This window comes from Saimiri boliviensis, chromosome 4 (genome assembly GCF_048565385.1).
Source record: "Saimiri boliviensis isolate mSaiBol1 chromosome 4, mSaiBol1.pri, whole genome shotgun sequence".
In the NCBI taxonomy this organism is placed as follows: Eukaryota; Metazoa; Chordata; class Mammalia; order Primates; family Cebidae; genus Saimiri; species Saimiri boliviensis.
The window spans coordinates 92,124,178-92,144,047 of record NC_133452.1 but is presented as its reverse complement, the minus strand read 5'-3'; the positions used below and the strand labels follow the sequence as shown (position 1 = coordinate 92,144,047).

General features: G+C 42.2%; 1 protein-coding gene across 5 annotated transcripts in view; it reads left to right on the top strand.

Annotated features, from left to right (window-relative positions):
• The window catches only part of ADGRF5 (adhesion G protein-coupled receptor F5), a 96,693-nt gene that overhangs the window by 40,287 nt on the left and 36,536 nt on the right, over nt 1-19,870 (top strand). For all 5 annotated transcript variants that reach the window (XM_010333976.3, XM_003923086.4, XM_010333975.3 and 2 more), the window contains exons 2-3: nt 4,565-4,690; nt 11,216-11,270. In XM_010333976.3, the coding sequence (XP_010332278.1) occupies nt 4,589-4,690; nt 11,216-11,270 (157 nt within the window). In that variant the 5' untranslated portion in view covers nt 4,565-4,588. The remainder of the gene's footprint in view (nt 1-4,564; nt 4,691-11,215; nt 11,271-19,870) is intronic.

Sequence of the window (19,870 nt, the reverse complement as noted above, 5' to 3'; positions counted from 1 at the left end):
AACTGACTTTCGTAGTGAAAATATTATAGATGTTTATTACATATGCTCACTCTTATAAATAAAGTCCAGGTCATGGAGAACCTTAAGGGTCAGTGAAAGTGATTTCTTTTATTCTGAAAGCAGTGAAAAATTGAAAAGGGAATGTTGTGATAAGAGTGTCTAAGGAAAATCAATTTTGCATCTCTGTAGAGAGAGAGCAGAGAAATGAAGAAAGGGAGCCATTGCTATGGTGTAAACGAGGGGCAGTGAAAGCCTAGATTGTGTAGTAAGTTAGAGGTAGGGGGATAAATGCAAGATAGTTACAGTCAGTCTCAGAAGTTAACCTGAGTGAGGCTGCATTTGAGTCGAAATGACTGGAGAATTTTAGACTTTTAGAATAGTAATAGGACTTTAAGAAACCAACTCCTGCATCCGAATTTTGAAATCATTGAGTGCAGTCAAATCCCTGAATTTTGTGATAAGAAAACAGGCTCAGAGAGATAAAGTGACTTGCCCCACGTTACACAGCTAATTAGTGGCAAAGTGAGGCTAGAAGTTTCTTTCCAGTTGCCTGGTCAGGTGTCTATAAAGTTTTTCTTTGAGTTTTGCAGATGGCGTTTCACTCGTTGCCCAGGCTGGAGTGTAATGGCGCAATCTCGACTCACTGCAACCTCTGCCTCCTGGATTCAAGCGATTCTCCTGCTTCAGCCTCTCAAGTAGCTGGGTTTGCAGGCACCTGCCACCATGCCCAGCTAATTTTTTGTATATTTTTTAGTAGACACAGGGTTTCACTATGTTTGTCAGGCTGGTCTCAAACTCCTGACCTCAGGTGATCCACCCGCATGGGCCTCCCAAAGTGCTGGTTGATTTTCCACCAGGAAGATCTCTTAGCTCAAATGGCTCCTTGTTCTCAGAGGAATAGACTGCTTTGTTTCTAATTTTGCCACTGCCATATATCAGCTATGTGGTCTCAGTGAATTAGTCATCCCTCTAAGCTTCTGTTTTCCATATCTGAAAAGTGTGGGTAATTTAGTAGTATCAGAGGCTTCTTGAGAGGTTTAGACGGCATAACCCTTGCAGAGAGCTCAGCAGCAGGCCTAGAACATAGCGAGCACCCCTTAAGACTGGGCTCCTACAGTCATTCTCACACCAGCAGTTATTACCCACAATCCTATGATACGTGGTTGCTCCAATTGGCTAAAATTTGGAGAATCATTGGTAGATCTCTTGGAGTTCTGACTGATTCAGCTCCTAGCTACCTACTCTTTCTGGGCCGAGTTATCTGATCTCAGGGCTGATGAAGGATTTCTAAGAGAAGAGTTGATCTTAAGCACTGATTGTTTCCTTATTGTTTATTTATTTATTATTTTTTTCTTTTAGAGAGATAGGGTCTTTCTCTGTTATGCAGGCTGAACTAGAATGGTAAAATCATAGCTCACTGCAGGCTTGAACTTCACAGCTCATGGATTCAAGCCATCTTTCCACCCCAACCCCTGAGTAGCTAGGTGCATGCCTCTGCACTAGGCTAATTTAATTTTTTTTTTTTTTTCCACAATACAGGGTCTCACTTTGTTGCTCAGGCTGGTCTTGAACTCCTGGCTTCAAGTGATCCTCCCTCCTTGGGCTCTGAAAATGCTGGGATTGTAAGGCATGAGTTACCATACCCAGACAGCACTGGTTGTTTCTAAGAGTTGTGAGAACAGGCCAGTTCCACAGTGAAGGTTCCTGGTGCATAAATCACTCTGGAAGAGAACGTCATTAATGGTAGCTTCAAGGAACCCAGACCAATCATCCTCCAGCTGCAGTGTTGCTGAGAACCTTGATGACTTATTCCTGGCATATGATGTCAGGCTGTGCTTTATTTTCCTCTCCCTCTCTTCTAACTTCACAGACAGGAAAATAGAGTCAGAAGACACCAGGAAGTTGCTCACAGCTGCAAGGTTAATACTGAGGGCTAGGTCATATTTCCCAGCTTTTCTAAGAAATAGCTGGCTCACACAGGTTGGTGAGTTTTAGTAGAGGGTGTCTTAGATTTTAATTTAAAAAGAGAGGGAGATTGGGAATGACATCTGTTAATGTTCTTTCTCTCTCTGTCCCTGTTTCTCGCTTTGTCTCACAGTCTTTGCCTGCCATTTACTCCAGGATTTAGAAGAAGTATGACCTTTTAGGGAATTTAGTATTAAAGGGGCCCCACTGAAGACAAATTGCCTTGAATATAGGCTTTTTCCCCCCATTGCCTAAGTTACACTGTTTTTACTTGCTTCCTTGCAAGTACAGATGCCTGTGAGCTGGAAGGTTTGTACGATTAATGTTGTGGGTTAAAGAAAAGTTCGTCTTCAGGTCTCTATCCAAGTATGGCAGCAACCCCTAAAGCTGAAGTGAATTTCAGCTGGTATCCCTGTTCCCATTATTCAGGTCCATGCCATACTGGTTCTCAAATATGTTGACTATGTTCTTTCTTTCAAAGTAGTGGCTTTCTCCTTTCTTTTGACTGAAGAATCCCTGACCTTTGCTGTGTAACTGATGACTGTATGTCATCTTCTGCATCCAGAGAACACACTCCTTCCCGTGGTGGGGTCCTTCCTACATCTCCATTTCTTTTGGCTTGCGATCTTGTTGTTAACAAATGAGTCAACATAGATAAGAATGTTAATTTATCCAAAATTGTCTCAGCAGAGGCAGAGGGTGGGGAAAGATGGGGACGGTATTGGCCAATGGCCTATACAAAGGGCCAGACGTGACTATTTGGGAACATTGGAATTCTTGCTAACTCTGACCAAACAAAAGGATGTACGGCTGACATTGGGAAACTGTAGAAAGATATGGAGCCAGCTCTAGTCCTTCTAGTATGTGAGTCTTTCCTCTGTTATCAGATTCGAAGGGAGGCTTGTTAACTATTCAGTTACTAAGTCTCTTCTCCTTGATTAACTGCCTAGGTAGGGACCCAATTAGTATGATGTACTACGTTGGAGCCTGAAAAAACTATTTTGCCTCCCAAATACCTGATTCATTCTATATTAGCCTGTTCAATACCCACAAAGGCACACCATCTTTCAATAAGGGAGAGAAAACTTCCAATAGAAAATTAAGCAGGGCATTGCTATGATTTCCCCACAGCAGAGGCATCTGGTCTTAAACAATTGCTATAACCCAAATTGCAAAGCATTTCTCCCAAACCATTGAGTTTCAGAATTTAAAAAATGTGTTTGACTGTCAAATTTGCAAATTGGATCGGTTTTCTAGTTTTCCACTGAGGAAGAGGAAAAGGTGGCCGTTGGCAGCTGGCGACTGAAATATGATTTTCCCTGGCATGTAAACCTTGCCTATCATCAATGTGTTATCCTGGCCATGCTTTCCTGGTGCTCCCTGCAAGACTGCAGCCAAAGCCTTCCCTTCTAGATGGTTGCTTTCTGGATTATATTGATAATCAGAATAATAATTATTGCAGCCTGCGTTTCTAGAGTTCTTCATGGCCTTTAATCTCATCTGAGTCTCAGAAAAGTATGAGAGAGAATTAGCGGTGGTACAATTATTTCCATTTTAGAGATGGGCAAACTTGGACTCAGAGAAGACAATAACTTACACAAGGACACAGTTTCTAGTAATCCTGGATCCTAACCCATACACTGTGTCCCTTAGTCTACCATTCTTTTGACAACAACACATGGGCATAGAAAAGTCATTAGGAGAGGAGGGTGCACAAAGTAGATTGCCTTGGTCCCCAGACCTTCTAGGGTGGAGATTATTCCATGTTACCCCATACTTTTTAAATGCAAGAATGATTAATCTGGTCACCAAAAAGCTATTATCATCAGCATTATAAAGGAAATTTTCAAAAATCAATACCTAAGGCCAGGTATGATGACTCACATCTGTAATTTTGGCATTTCGGGAGGCTGAGGCAGGAGGAGTGCTTGAGGCCAGGAGTTCAAGACCAGCCTGGGCAATAGAGTGAGACCCTGTCTCAAAAAATAGAAATAAAATAAAATGAAAATTTTTAAAAAAATCAATGAATAAGATGAGACATATAATGATACTAATATTCCATAGTATGCACTATAATATGAAATGATACTATAAGGTACAACGTACATTTTTATAACCAAGTCCATCAGTTTTCATGCTAATGGGTCATAGTCCATTAATATGGGTCATGAAGTCCATTCAGTGGGTTGCTACCAGAATTAAACTAAAAATGGGGTAAGATACTTTATGATAGAATTGAAAATACCAAAAGTACATTGCATGTAGCAAAACTGAAGTGTTCCCTATTCAGTTTTTTTTTGTTCATAAATTATGTGAACTAGATCACAGTGTTTAAAATATTTCTTACACATATATCTGCTACCTTTGTCCTGTTTACATGTACCATTCTCAGCCTCTCAACCCCCATTCCCCTAATATGATCGTCACCCAAAGGTCTGGGCAGAAAATGCTAAGATATTTTCTTAGTGCTCCTCCTTTCTTTTCTCTCTCTGTTGAAAAGGTTCTTGTGTAGGATGACCTTCAAGACAGGGCTTGAGAGTTCTTTCCTTGTTTAAGAAATAAATTGCTGTATTTCTAAACCATCATATTTCCATTTCAGCCCAACCACCTCAAGCTTGAAGACATGAAATCCCCAAGGAGAACCACCTTGTGCCTCATGTTTATTGTGATTTATTCTTCCAAAGCTACACTGAACTGGAATTCTGAATCTACTATTCATCCTTTGGTGAGTATACCCATATCTGCTATAACTTTTCTGGTCACATTTCTCAGTTTATTGGGAATGTTACAGAATGACAGTGGTTCTTTTAAAAAGTTTAGGGAGAAAAACGTTTAGGGAGAGTAGAAAATTCTTCCCATAATTGCAACATAAGAAAAAAAGTTGCAAATGAGGAGAAGGGGTGAATATAAACCTAGGTCAGTGTATTTGCTGGGCGACAACTTGCTATGCTCTGAAATAAGTGGTGGTATCAAGGGAACATCAATGTAGCTTCAAGAGAAACCTCCCAGGCTTCCTTCCCTCACTAGATTGCAACCACTAGGCGTGAGGTGTCCAGTCTGTGAAACTGACAATAACAACAAAACAGATTTGAAAGATTGAGCAGAATGTATGTTCTCAAAGGATTCATTCTAACTGGGTTATCAGACTAGAACACGCTCCAAAAGACATTAATCTCTGTGTGTATCACAATCACAGACTGATATAGCTGAAGGGACCATAGACATCATCTAAGACCTTTGCTGACAAATGATCCAGTGTTTCTGTCTTTGGAAAGTCAATGAGAGTTTAGCTTAAGTAAAGGGAAGGACAAGTATCCCCTTATTCCTTATGGAAAACTTCAGGCTATTCCTTACTTAGACTTCTCCTTGCATCAAAGGCATGTTCCTCACTGGAAATCTTTGGAGACTGATGTAATTCTCTGTCTCAATTTCTTCATCTGTAAAATGATGCTAATAGTAGTACTGATTTTCTTTGATCCTTATGAAAATTGAATTAGTTTGTACTCTAAGATGCCCTAGAACAGTGTCTGGCACATAATAAATGTGTTATGTAAGTGTTTGCTGTTATTATTTCTCTTATTGTAATAGTATTTTCCACTTTTTTGTTTTAGATGTTTCAGTTCTATTTTTTTGTCAGTCACTGTTGTTAGAGCTTCACTGGTACACTTTTAACATTATAAAATGTCCCTCTTTGCCCTACTTTGTATGTTACAATTTAATTATTTGTCTTCTATTCCAGTTGTCATGTCTGCTTTTCTTTGTGTGCTTGACTTTTGTCCTTTATTTTTTTAAGCCTTTATATCCCACTTTATTATTCCCTTGTAAACAATGTATGTTTGATTTTTTTCTTTTAAATCAAACTTGAGCAAGTAAATTTGCATAATTTATTCCCATTTGATATCATTTTCAAAATGCTTGATCTTGCCTTTAGAATTTTGTTTCCTGACTATGCGCTTTCTTCCTATTTCCATTTTTAGTTCTTTCATTGTTTGATCTAGGTTATCTTTGTCTTTTCTTTATTTCTCTCAGGACTTGACGGATATATATGGTGTCCCATCTCTTCCAACTCCAGTTTGCAGGGTACAGCCTATACACTCACACACAATAATCTGCCCATCTAAATAGAGGAGGGAAACATTAAAGCTTCTCACGAATTCATGTAGTAGTGCAGAGCTCTGGCTATCCAAGGTAGGTGAGGTAAAAGCTAGAGCCTGAGATTATCTCAGCAATGGGGTGAACTTTGCTCTGTTCTGGTGTTTCTTAGTGCTACTGGCTGTAGCAGTGCCTGCCCTCTATGCCACATCTGTCCTCCTAGTGATGGCCCTGGCAAAGCCCCTTCAACTAACTCGTGGCGATGGCTGGTCAGGGGAAAAGCTGACCTCCGAGGGCTCTTGGTGGAATGTGAACTCCATCTTCCTGGAAGCTCCTACCACTCACCCCAAAGGACCGCACTTTTCTTTGCTAGATCTACCCTTCAAGGTATAATGCCTTCATATAACCCAAAGGCTGAGGACTCCCATTGGAAAAGTGTGCTTGAGGCTGCCTGATCAGTTTACACTGCCCTAAGCTGCCACCCAGTTACCGTGATTGACCTTCTACCATCTTAAATGCAACATGTATGCAATGTGTAGTGATGGGCTTGGTTTTTCAAATCATAGTAACCACCTAACATAAAATCTAACATTTTAAAACCATTTTCAAACATACAGTTCAGTAGTATTAAGTATATTCACATTATCGTACAACTAATTTCCATAATTTTTTTATTTTGCAAAACTCAAACTTTATACCCATTTGACAGTAACTCCTCATTTCCTCTTCCACTGACAGCTGCTGGTTACCACTATTCTAATTTCTGTCTCTACGAATTTGGTGATTCTAGATACCTCATGTGGGTGGAATCATAGAGTATTTGTCTTTTTGTGGCTGGCTTGTTTCACTTAGCATATTGTCCTCAGGGTTTATCCATTATAGCATTTCTTTCCTTTTTAAGGCTGAATAATGTCCTGTTGTACATATGTACTATATTTTGTTTGTCCATTCATCCATCCATGGACATGAATTGCTTCTACCTCTTGGCTGTTGTGAATAATATGCCTATGAACATGAATATACACATGTGGGGTGAAGGCCTTTTAAAGGGTGATGATGTAGCCCAGTGATTCTCAAACTTTCATGTGTGCACAGATCTGCCCAGAGACCTTGTTAAAGTGCAGATTTTAGCTCAGTATGCCTGGGTGGGGCCTAGGATGTTGGTTTTCACGCATGCTGCCCTGGCTCATGCTCCAGTGACCACTCTTAGAGTTACAGGCTGTAGATACTCAACTTTTAAATCAGGCCTGAGTGGAAGCCCAGCTTTGACTCTCATTAGCTTTTGAAACTTTGTCAACATTCTTCATTTCCCTGAGCCTGTTTCCTTCACATAAAATAAGACTAAATCATATCTCCTTCATCTGTTTGTTGTGAGGCTTACATGTCTTACATGTAAGTCGCAGCACAGTGACTAACACAGAGCCCAAGTGCTTATGAATTTGCAGTTATTTTTAATATTCTAGTATCAGGCTGGTACACAAGTAATTACAGCTTTTGCAATTACTTTGAATATAAATAAACCCCTCTGAATATATTTACGTGAGGAGACATTGCTAGAGGACTCTTGCTCAGACAGTTTTCTAACACAGCAGCGAAGATGTTAAATTGGAGGTTTCAGGTGTGTGGCAGGGCTCGGGTGAGTAGGGGTAAGATTTGGGAAAGCAGGATCCTTTGCTTACCACCTCGTTTGCCATCCTGTTCCCTGGGAATTTTTTTCTTCATGAATAAAAAGCCATCTCTCATTCCTGATTGACTCCACTCCAGGCCGCCCTGCCCCACCGCCACAACAATTACGTGTGAAGTCATCATGTCCGACAGGTGGGGCACTTCCTGGAATTGGTGACCTTGTCTTTTCCGGCCGAAGCTTGGCCTTCAGGAAATTCCCTGGACAGCACTGTCCACTGTGGATCAGACAGTCCTCTGGACACCTCTACACAGATGGAGCAGGCAGGGGGAGGTCCAATTGGAAGCTCTGTTTTCTTGTCTGTAGTAAATACACTGCCGAGCACTGGGACTATGCTCCCTTGTGAGTTCTACCCAGCACCCAAAGTGTGAGAGGAAAGGCAAGTGCTGGAGTACCACAGTTCCCCAAAGTGGGATGACATGAGGACTCAGGATGGTAAGGCTGGTCCCCAGTGAGTCCAGGTCAGCAGAATACACGGCATACACCACTACCAGAGACTGCACTGAGCACCTGACGTGCCTCAGCACTTAGTATTGTTCACAATGTAAGAAACAGAGGATTAGAGGGAGTGAACGACTTCTGAAAATCTGAGACTGTGGGATTCAGTTCTTGGTGTGACCATTTGCTCCATTCAAATCCAGGACTTGGCAGCCAGCTCTTTGTACCTCCTTGAATCTGGGGATGGTTAAGGGCTTTTGACCCCATCTCCACACCAGCTCCTCAGAGGGCTTTCTTGCCATCACTGTGCTTTTTCCTCCATCATCTCCGATGTTTGCAGGGCTTAAAATAGGAAGTAGGTTGTTCTCACTGGACAGCAAAGAGGCTGTAGGTGACAGAGCTGTGGAAGCAGCACTTTGCAAAGATGTGCCCTGAAAGTTCCAGATGATCACTATAAAGATTCAGGAAATCTTCAAAAAGTAGTATTTCCAAAAGATGGCCTAATGTCAATGGATGCACTGGTTGAAAAGGTAGTTTCCTGCACCTCACCCCGGACCTACTGAATCATGCTGGAGGCAGGGGAGACAAGTGATCCTATTCTCACAGAGAGATGAGAGAATTGCTGCATGAGAGAACTGAAATATACCTTGATTTTAACACATGACTGACAAGACAGGAGGCAAGACCTCAATGCTTTAGTCCTATTGAAAGCAGAGAGAATGAAAATTCGACCTGGGAGAGCTGCCCAAAGGTGACCACTGGCGGTCATATTCTCCTGTGCTATCTGAGTCCTGTAACTGCTGCCTTGAAGTGAGAACAGAGAAAGCTACCAGTGGCCACTCCCTCCTGCCTACCAGGCACCAGAGAGGATGGAGGTGGGAAAACAGGGAAAATCTTCCTTTTGCCTGGGAACAAAGCCAAAGCATTCTCCAGGGGAAGCTGGGCCAGAATCAGCCCTATACATTGACTTTGCACCTTCAGTTCCTGCATATTCAAGTACATCTAAAATAACTTCCCTGCAAATAAAGCAGCAACTGGGCTTTTGAAATTCCAATCATCATCCGTCATTCCTCTGTTAATTTCTTCAAGAACATTTATGAACTATCAAGTGCACAGGCCCTCCCCATTTCCTACTGACTTTAATACATTCTTCAACCAGTACCTCCTAAGGGCATCAGCAAGGGGAACAGGTGAACCTAACATTGAGTGGTAAATTGCTGACATCTGATCTTTTCCTAAAAATGTAACTTAGTAAGTGGAGGGAGACCAGCCAAGGGAACTATTAACTGGAAAGGAGGGAATAGGAAGAGGTTATAGAGACAGAGAGAGAAACAGTGCTGGGTAGAGAGACCGGCTTGCTGAGACAAAGCCAGTTGCCCAGGTCTCTGCTGATAAGGTGATGCAGGGCCTACCTCGACAAGTGCAGACTCTGGAGCCGGCTGGGTTTGAATTCTGGCTCTGCCATTGAAGTCTGTGTGACCATAGGCAAGTTACTGGACCTCTCTGTGCCTGTACTTTCTTATTAGTGGAAGGTAGATAATAACAACATCTACCTCTTAGAGTATCCCGGCACAGGATGTTAAATACATCTTAGGAAGTATTATGTTTGTCATTGTGATGATGTGAGATACCTAGAAAATAGTGGAATAGTGGTAGATAACCCTGATGGCAGAATGGCATGACTGCCCCAAGTGGCGGTCATGGACGTGTGGAGTTTGTGGTAAAGCACAGATCTCAGTGAGCAGGGGTTATCTGGGAGACTTCAGAGAGGTGGGGCTTTTCTATTGAGTGTGAAGGGAGTTTGAGGTGGAAAGTACATCACAGGAAAACTTGCAAGCAGGCAGGGACGAGCTAGGAAATCCATGTCAGATCAAGGTATGGGATAGGCTCTGTTACCAGCTGCAGAACTGGTGGTGAGCCCGTGACTGAAACTGATCAATGCTTATTCTTTAACAAAAAAGCTACGTGATGAAGGAGATGAACTTCACAAAATGCACCAGGTGGCAGGTGCAGCATGATGCCCCAGAACACCTTGATGACCCCTCCAACTGCATTTGCCATATAACCAAAATTACTGTCAGTGCTTTGCATTAATTAAACATTTGGTTCTCGCAACAATGTTCTAAGATAAGCTATGTTCATCCCCATTCTGTAGGTAAGGACTGAGGCACAGAAAGGTTAGCTGATTTGCCCAAGGTCACACAGCCATTTTATGACGGAGCTAGGATTTGAACTCAATGTCTGCAGAGTCCTTACTTTTAGTCACGGCATGGTGTCATAACAGCTAATCTGTATTAAGAGCTTACTGTATGCCATACTATAGTTTGCTTAGTTCTCATAACAATCCTATAAAGTTGATACTGTTATTATTCCCATGGTACAGGAAAAAAAAATCCTAAAGCTCAGCAAGGATATGTAACTTCTTCAAGGTCCCAAAGCCATAGAATAAGTGGCACAGTGTTGTACCCAGGCAGTCTGACTCCAGAGCAGGCTCTCTTAGTTCCTACTACAGAAACCAGCAATAGAACCATCCAGGAGAAAAAGGATCAGAAGCAGAAGAAATAATTTCTAAGCATGCACAATGGTTAAGGAGCCCGAATTCAGCAGAAAAATTGAGGTGGGGACAGGCTGAGTGCTGAGAAGGAGGTTGTGAGACTTGTCTTGAAGGTCACTGGGATGATTCACAGTTCAAGTCAGGCAGAAAGTACAAGTTTAGAACATTAAAATCATTTCTATTTCTTGACAGGATTCAATCTACAGGAACTCTTGAGAAAGTCAGATATGGTGATTTCTTCTTTTCCTGCTCTAAAGACAGGTCTAAAAAAAAAAAATGAATTCCTAGGTCACACTACAGTAGTAACTCTACTTCATTTTCCAAACCATTTCATTGCTGTTGCCTGGCATCCACTGGGCACATGGTGCTGACCCAAAATCTGCAGCCTTAAGCTCAGCTCCAACATTTAGGGGTATCTAAGCAGGGAACCACGGTGAAAAGACTTCTCTGGCATTAACAACTTTCTCAAATGTTCTTTTCAGAGTCTTCATGAACAGGAACTAGCTGGTGAAGAGGCACTGAGGCAAAAACGAGCCGGTATGTAAACTCTGGCTTGGCGATCTCTTCTATAAATCTACTCAAATGATGTGTGTTGCAACGTTTTAAAACATTGTAGCTTACATAATTCAGTCTCCAAGGATATCAGGGTCATATAATACAGTGTGATTTGCAAAAGTAACTACTAGGAAGCTCCATTCTCTACCAGATGACAGTAACCGGGTCATAGCAACATGTAAGAACCTCCTTCCCTCCCCATCACCATCACTGTTCCTCACATTCCTAGGATTTTCCTGTGGCTCTCTCCTCAGCTGCCCTCCTGTGTCACCAAATGGCCTACTTCTCTGCCCACCATCCAGAAGCCTTTCTTTTTGCCTTTACAAGAAAAGTTATTTCACTCAGGACTTTTGAAGCAATCTAACCACAAGGCTCAAGTCCTCCTCCCCTGTCTCCCACTCCAATTTTCCCACTCGCCTCTGAAGCAGTGGTCTGGAAAATACAAGTCTCAGCCCTTTGGAGAGTTAGAGGAAGGCGAAGAGCTGCAAATACTGACACGCCCACCTTCGACTCCCATCCTGGGTGGATCCTGCGCAGATGTCAGGGAACAACTGCAGGCTAGGTGTTCCCAGGACTGGTACTCACGCTCCCAGCACAGCAGCCCTTCAGAAGCACAGATCGGATCCTGTAATTTCCCTCCCTAGAACTCTTTATCATCTCCCTTGGCCTTGGAACTAAAAGCCAGTCATCTGCTCGCGACTCACCAGGCCTTCCATGCATTTCCCACCTGATCTCCTGTTCCCTTTCACTGCATCAATGCCCTGCCCGTCGTCACCTTTGTTTACCTGGGAGACTCCCACCGAAGTCTGAAGTTCTGTGAACTCCTGCCCTGTTAAGCCTCCCATCCATTCCCCAGAGCGTCAGGGACTGCTTTTCCTGGGTTCCCATTTCCCTTGACACATTTCCATTCACAACATTTGTCCCAAAGCACTGTAATTATTTTACTTCCTATTTGCCACCCCCAGCAGAGGAGCGCTCACTTGAGTTCTCTTTATCTCTGTAGCCTGGCATTAGGCCCAGTTTCTTTCTCAACCAGTGAGCAAACAGATGAAGCACTTGAACGTTCACGTTACAGCTACACCTTTCTGAATTCCTATGGGGAAGGGTCTGCTGGCTGAGAGGCCATACTAACCTTCTAGAAAGAAAAATGTTTTACCCTATCACATTATGATGGAATCATTTCTTCAGGCATGTGTGACTTCATCTAGTCAGTCTAAAAGAGATAGTAGGTTGCCCAAGAAGGCAGGGTTACCCTGAAGTCGGAGTGGAGGCATCTGTTAGAGCCTTTCACAGTGCAGTGTCCAGTGCTTGAAATAAGAATTTGACCACATTTTATTAAGCTCTTAAAATACTGACAGGAAGATCATACCACTGTTGGTTTTCCTCTCTCCCTTTCTCTTCCCCTTCTTTTCTTTTCTATTTCAGCCTTCTTTTTCTTAGCCCTGTGGGATCTACCCTCTGTTTCTCCCTCCTTCCCTGAAGTGGACTACAGCACAATCTGTATGTTCTATGCCCTAAAACAGGTATCATTATCTCTACTCCATCTTGACAACCCCTTAAACTTTTCTGCACCCTGTGACAGGAACAGAGCCAGGAATGTGCTTATTTGCTATTTGGAAAGACTTTTGACTTTTAAAATCAAACTACTAGCCAGTGAATTGAAGCTCCAGGCTTCTGCCAGGTACTTCTAGGGCTCAGGCTGCCAGCTTCCTCAGGAGCAGTGGGCGACTACAGATGTAAAAGGAATGTCTTCCTGTTCTTCTGAGCCAGGCTGTTTATGGCCCATGGTGACATTGTGAGAGGGTAGCCCTTGGGGAGGAAGCCATTTCTACATCTAAGGATTTGATATTCCAAAATTTTTCCAGGTGTGCTTTCATTAAAAACAAACATGATGACCTTAATTCACCATGAAAACATGAAAACATGTTTTTTATTTATTATACATGGCTCTCTGTGTTCTCGGGCCACTAGAGTCATTTGGGAAGTGTTAATGAATCAACCCTTCGTCTGCAGAAGATGGATTGACCTTGGTACTTTTACAAAATCGCGGAAATAAGAAATGGCCATAGGCCCAGGCACTAGGCCCCAGATATTTAGAATGTTAGTTACAATTAAGAAGATGACTCTCCAGGAAAATGATGAAAGGAAGCCACAGGAAACGTTACCTTCAGCAGGACGCCACATGGTGTGCCTTCTGCTCCATGTGTTCGTGAAGTGAGGTGTTAGAACTGAGCTCTGATTTTCACGGTGCGATTCCCTTTCATGTACACATACCTCTCCCTTTCTGAAGCCTGGATGTCACAAGGAGACAAAGGTTCTAAAAGAAAAACAATTAGGTCAGGAATTTTTTTTTGAGTCACTGGACCAAATCTTTAGCATTTGGAATAGAATCATCTTTAAAGATGGGATCAATATTTATATTTGTTCTCAGCACACCATGAATTTCTACCCAAGTGACTGGTCAGTTATGTAACCTAACTGACCCTTTGAATTTATATGTGTGTATATATACACACATACATATATGTATGTGTATACATGCATTTGTGTGTATATATGTATACGTGTGTGAGTGTGTGTGTGTGTGTATACTGTTGTCCTTCTTTTGACATCTAAGGGGTTGGTACCAGGAACCCCTCAGATACCAAAATGTGCATATGCTGAAGTGTCTGATATTAAGTTGTGTAAATCTGCATATAACCTATGCACATCCTCACATATATTTAAAATTATCTCTAGATTATTTATAATACCTAGTGCAATGTAAATGCTATGTAAATAGTTGTACTGTACTTTTTAAGTAATAGTGACAAGAAAAAAAGGCTGTACATGTTCGATATGGACAAAATATTATATTACACATATATGTATTACATATGTATGCCACATTTACATACACACACATATCTCAGAGTTATTACCTTATTGGGTTGTTAGAAAGATTAAATAAGGTTATGTTAATATTACTTTTAAATTGTTAATTGGATTATCTGGTGTTTTTTTCTTTTAATAGTTTTTTAAAATAAATTTAAAACAAAGAAAATCAGTTTATTTATAAAATAGTATTGCATTTGAAAGGGCCTGATCTACCTCCAGTCCAGCAAAGGTATTCTGTACCAGTCACATACAACTACTTGAAAGCAGGGGCACAGATACTGTGATATAGGAGTTAGCATTTTAGGAAATTTTTGTCAAAATTCTGTTGGGAAAAAGGTATGCACAATACCCAGAGGCAAGGAAAAGCATGGAGCTGCCTGTTAGGACAATGAGTGGCTGTAACGGAGCAGGAGCAGAGGGAAATAAGAATGTGGGAAAGGTCCTGAGTCATGTCAGGATTCCATCAGGAAGTGGATTCTGGATCAGCTGATGGGCTGGCACAGAGAGGTGACTGATGAATGCACCTAAGTGAAGTATCCCAAAGGTTATGGTTAAATAAATTACATGAAGAAATTAGTGCCTGGGAAACCAGCCAGGAAGCTTGGCAGTCTGGATGGGCAACCCTGGCCATGGAGTAAGATAGAAAAGAAGCAGCAGAAGAAAGGCTCACCAAAGACATTTTGAAAAACACAGCAAAAGGGTTTGGACAGATGTCACTTGAGAATGAAGGACCGCAATAATCCCTGTGGCTCTTCAGGAGAGCACAAACCTGGAAGATGGTGCTTTTGGAAGGTCAGAGGTAAAGACCAGTGTTCAAAATAAAAGCTTGTTCTGGAGGTTTGCAGATAAGCTCCAAACGCAGTCTTAAGGGGACTTTTCACAGGTGGCTGAAAGTGGATGTTTCTTAATGGTTAGAAGTAACACAGATGTCAACTGACCGAGTTCTCCACTCCAGGTTTCTCAGAGTAATTGGGAAAGGGTTGTGTCTTGGAGCCTGGTGCTCCAAGAAGAGTCCCAATTGATTATTCTTTGGCTTCAAAGGAATAACTAATGAGAGACAAAACAGCAAGAGAGGGAGATTCAGGATGTCCAAACGCTGCACTGGATACACTCAAATTTTCACATCTATTTAGTCAGAGTAAGGTTCCTCCCAGATTGGGTCTCTGGCTGCCAGAGTGGAAATCCTGCCCTTTCTGCAGGCCTAGTAGCCTGGGTGTGCTGGCCCTTTTTGGTCTGGGTCCAGGAAATGCCGTGCATTTCCCAGGTTGAGGAACAGATTTTTGGATTGTCATGGCTGTAGTCTTTCTGGTGATGACATGTGGCCCTGAGTGCTCTGAGCCAGCAGTGGTGGTGGTGGAGTGAGATAAAAGACCTGGTGCTCTCAGCTGGTGTGTAGGGTAGGTTTTAAGCTTGACATTTAATGTTGGGAGTGTTCTGCTTTTTAAAAAATTTTCCGATTAATGTTTTTCTTTTTTATTTGTTTGTTTAACTATCCCAAAGGTGAAGCCTGATGTGAATAATGTGAGCACTTCTTGACCTATCAGCACACAGCTACATAGAACATAATCATTATATTTATGATAATCAGAATTACTATTTTACTGGCAACTATATGCCAGACACTGTTTTCACATACAATTCCAGCTCTTTAACAATAATCCTGCAGAGAAAATACTACCTTTCATTTGCAGATAAGCCAAGTGTGGCTCACAGAGTTAAATGACATGTGCAGGTCAGAAGGCATTTCTCCCCCATTCTCTCTGGCTCCAAAGTCCATGCTCATAGCTATGACTTACGGTTTTCAACATGTGATCCTGGTTGACTCATGAAGTCCCATTTTACAATTCTTGGAGCAGCTGTGAAGAGTAAGAAAGACTGGTTTATCTGCCTTCATCTTACTAGGTAAAATGGGACTAGCTTTGATGATTTGGGTATATGGATAGCTAGTAGAATAAATTCTCTTCCCTGGGCTTCACAGTCTGGTATTTGACGACACAGTGCTGCCTACTTTCTCCTCAATCCACACCTGCCACGTAGCCCATAGCCTTGGGTTCTGATGATTTTCTCCTTTGCGAATGACTCTTTCTGAAACCTGAAGAGAGAATAAGATCCCTTCACTGCATCTGCAGAGCAATTGCACAGCAATATACAGACAATGCTGCCAAATTGCCACCTTCTAGAATATGTCAAGAAACAAGCAAAATAGTAGGTATCTTTTGACGTTTACTTGCTTAGACCAACAGGGAGAAACCAGGGAACGAAACCCAATGGTAAAATTGCATTGACCCCTTTAGTCAAGAGGAAGCCACACCAACCAATCTCTTTTCTCCCGGGTGAGGTTAGCAGGCAAGAAGTTAATTTATACATCTACTTAAGCTCTGACGCTGACAAACCATACTTCCCATTAGTGTTTCCAGGCAAAAGTGGAATTGTTTGCTTAAACAGCTGTGATTAAGACCCAAATATGTTGGTTGCAGCTTGTGGCCAACTTTCCAGAAATGTCCCTGTAAGATAAGTGCTGTGGGGCTGGCAGTGATTTATGGGAAAGGAGAAGGGAAATCCTGGTTGTCTTGTGCCTCCTGGGCCTGCTGATAGGCCTCTGTCTGTGACACTGATGACACCTGGAATTGGCTACCTTCCACAAAGTGCATCAGTGAGCCAGAAAAATCCAGACTAACAATGCCAGGGGCAAAGAAAACACATTAAACTCTCAGGAGTCAGACATCCCGAGGAGCAGAAAAGGACGGGAGTGTATCCAAAACACATACACACAGAAGCTGAGGAACTGTCTTTGTTCCTCCTGATCCCTGGTAGTCATTGGGGGAAAGACAAGGAATGTCACTTTCCAGGCTCTGAAGTCCTCAGGCTGAGAGGGGCAGGCATTTCTAACCCTCAACTCTGGGCCTTCTGAGGGAGCAAGGTGAGCGAGCCTCTAACCCTACCTCTATGTGGGTAATACTGATACCTGAGCATCTAAGCTGCTCCTGAGGTGCTGATCCTGTTGCCCTGCGACATTACAGGGGAAGAAGGCTCAGTCACAGCCTCTATATGCTATTTGCCTATGGGATCATGATACTGTTCTAGGCTTCAGAAAAGAAGAAATGACCAATTGCAAGTGTGTACGGGGGGATTGAGGGCATCTTCTTGCTGTTCCTCAAGAAGCCAAGAGGGTTGCTATCTCAGGGCTTTCATACCTGTTTACTGTTCCTAAAGTGACATTCTCCAGATAGCTTCCTGGTTCACCCCTTACTGCACCTGAGTCTCTGCTTACAGTTCACTGCTTAAGACAGGTCTTTTGTAACCATTCAAAACCAGAACAAAACAAAAACTCTCCCTGTTGTCCTGTCACTGTTTCCTTACCTTCCTTCATTAAATTAAAATGTAAACGTACCTTTAGCCTCCAGCATAAGGATGAAAGATCCTGGAAGACAGGGCTTTGCTCCTTTTATTCACCCTGTATCTCTAGCTCCAAGTGCAGTACCTAGAAAATAGACATTCAATAAATAGTAACATTACAGGTAAATCATTAAATCAAGGAACAAACAAATGAGGCTAGCAAGGCTTAAAATCAAAATACACAAGTGTCAATGACAATGAGTCGCAATGCGTTTTTAGTAGATTTGGGGTTTCACTGTGTCGCCAGTCTGGCCTTGAACTCCTGACTTCATGATCTGCCTGCCTTGGCCTTCCAAAGTGTTGGGATTACAAGTGAGAGTCACTGTGCCCAGATCTGAATGTGAATTTTTAAGACATTTATGATATTGAATAGAATTAAACAAAGGTTTACGTAATTCTTTGATTTATTATCAATCATTTTTGCCTTCGAACTTGATTTTATTTTAGAATTTGCTTTAGGAATTGTACACCAAGTTCTAAAGACACATTTAACAATGATAACTCATATATTTAATAGTACTTTAAGGTTTACAAAGTGTTCCCATTTGGCAATGATAGACTGGATAAAGAAAATGTGGCACATAAACACCATGGAATACTGTGCAGCCATAAGAAGGCTGAGTTCATGTCCTTTCCAGGGACATGGATGAAGCCGGAAACCATCATTCTCAGCAAACTAACACAGGAACAGAAAACTGAACACCACATGTTCTCACTTATAACTGGGAGTTGAACAACGAGAACACATGGACACAGGGAGGGGAACATCACACACCAGGGCCTGTCAGTGGCTGAGGTCTAGGGGAGGGAGAGCATTAGAAGAAATAGCTAATATAGATGACGGGTTGATGGGTGCAGCAAACCACCACGGCATGTGTACAGCTGTGTAACAAACCTGCCAGTCCTGCATATGTATCCCAGAACTTAAAGTGTTAAAAAAAAAAAAAGTGGTCTCATTCATAATCTTCTTCCATCTGAGGCGTGTCAGGGTATGATGAAAAGAAAATGGACTTTGGAGTCAGAAAAATGTTTCGAATCCCAGCACTGACACTGTCAATGTGACTTCAACTCTTTGAACCTTATTTTGCCATCTGCCAAACAGATGTATGCATACTGTTCTCCTGGCCCTAGAACCTAACAGATGATGAATAAATGCAGCTGCTGCTGTTATTGTTACATTTGCGATAGTCACTGATTTATCCAGTATCATTGAAGAGAGGGAATGAGCAAGTATCATCTCCCTTGAGGCAAGAAAGGGAAAATGCGTGAACAAATACGCTTAGAGGCTGTCTGAGTGTTTGCCTCCATAGGAGAAGCAGCAGGAGGTGTCTGGAAACAGAAAGCAAAGCCAAACACAAGTTTAGTTGCCGATATTGGCTCTCCAAAATTCTCTTCTGGGTTTCTTTATTTGGATTAGAACGTTAGACCTCAAACCTATTCGATCATCAAAATCATCAGTAGAAATTGAAAAAACAAAACAAAACAGAAATACAGGATTCTGGTCCTAATCCATAAATACTGTACTTTGGTTCACATGGGCTGAGCCTCCAAAATCTCTCTCTCTCTCTCTCTCTCTGTGTGTGTGTGTGTGTGTGTGTGTGTGTGTGTGTGTGTGTATGTGTGTGTGTGTGTGTGTGTGTATGTGTGTGCGTGTGTGTGTGTGTGTGTGTGTGTGTGTATTCCCTAGGTATGCATAATCCTCAGTCAGGTTTGGGGATCACTGGAATAGAGGATTTCCAAGGGCAAGCTAACAGTCTGCTAAATTACAATGCTGTTTTTGAGCCTGTTTTGAATAATTGAGTATTTTCAAGGAGAAGGTATTTTCTTCTCTATTCAAGGTTCCCCATCCATACCAGTCTCTAGAGAGAGGTGATGCTCAGGCTAAGGATGATTCTGAAACTCTTTTTAGAAGCTATTGGAGAACATAAAAGGTAGGTAAGGGAAAGAGACCCTTAGAGGCTGGGTGCCCACATTAACAGCTGCAGGAATGCTATAGACTGAAAATTGCTAAGGTCACAGGAGGCTTTCCTCTTAGTTCTTGATGTTTTTGACTCGGTTCCTTGTAAAATGTGAGCAGAACTGCCTTGGTTTCAATGGGGAGTGATGACATCCTTGAATCACGATGTGCTTTCTAGGCACGCACTGGTGCTTCAGCTGTGACTGAAAAGAGCACAGGGAGTAGGGAGTCGGCTCAGGTCCAGGTGTGACTCTCAGGCAGCCATCAATATTTTGTGGGATCAGATCCTGGGATGCAACAAAGCAATGAAGTGGGAGATACAGATTTGTTACTGACCTCGCCCATCCACAAG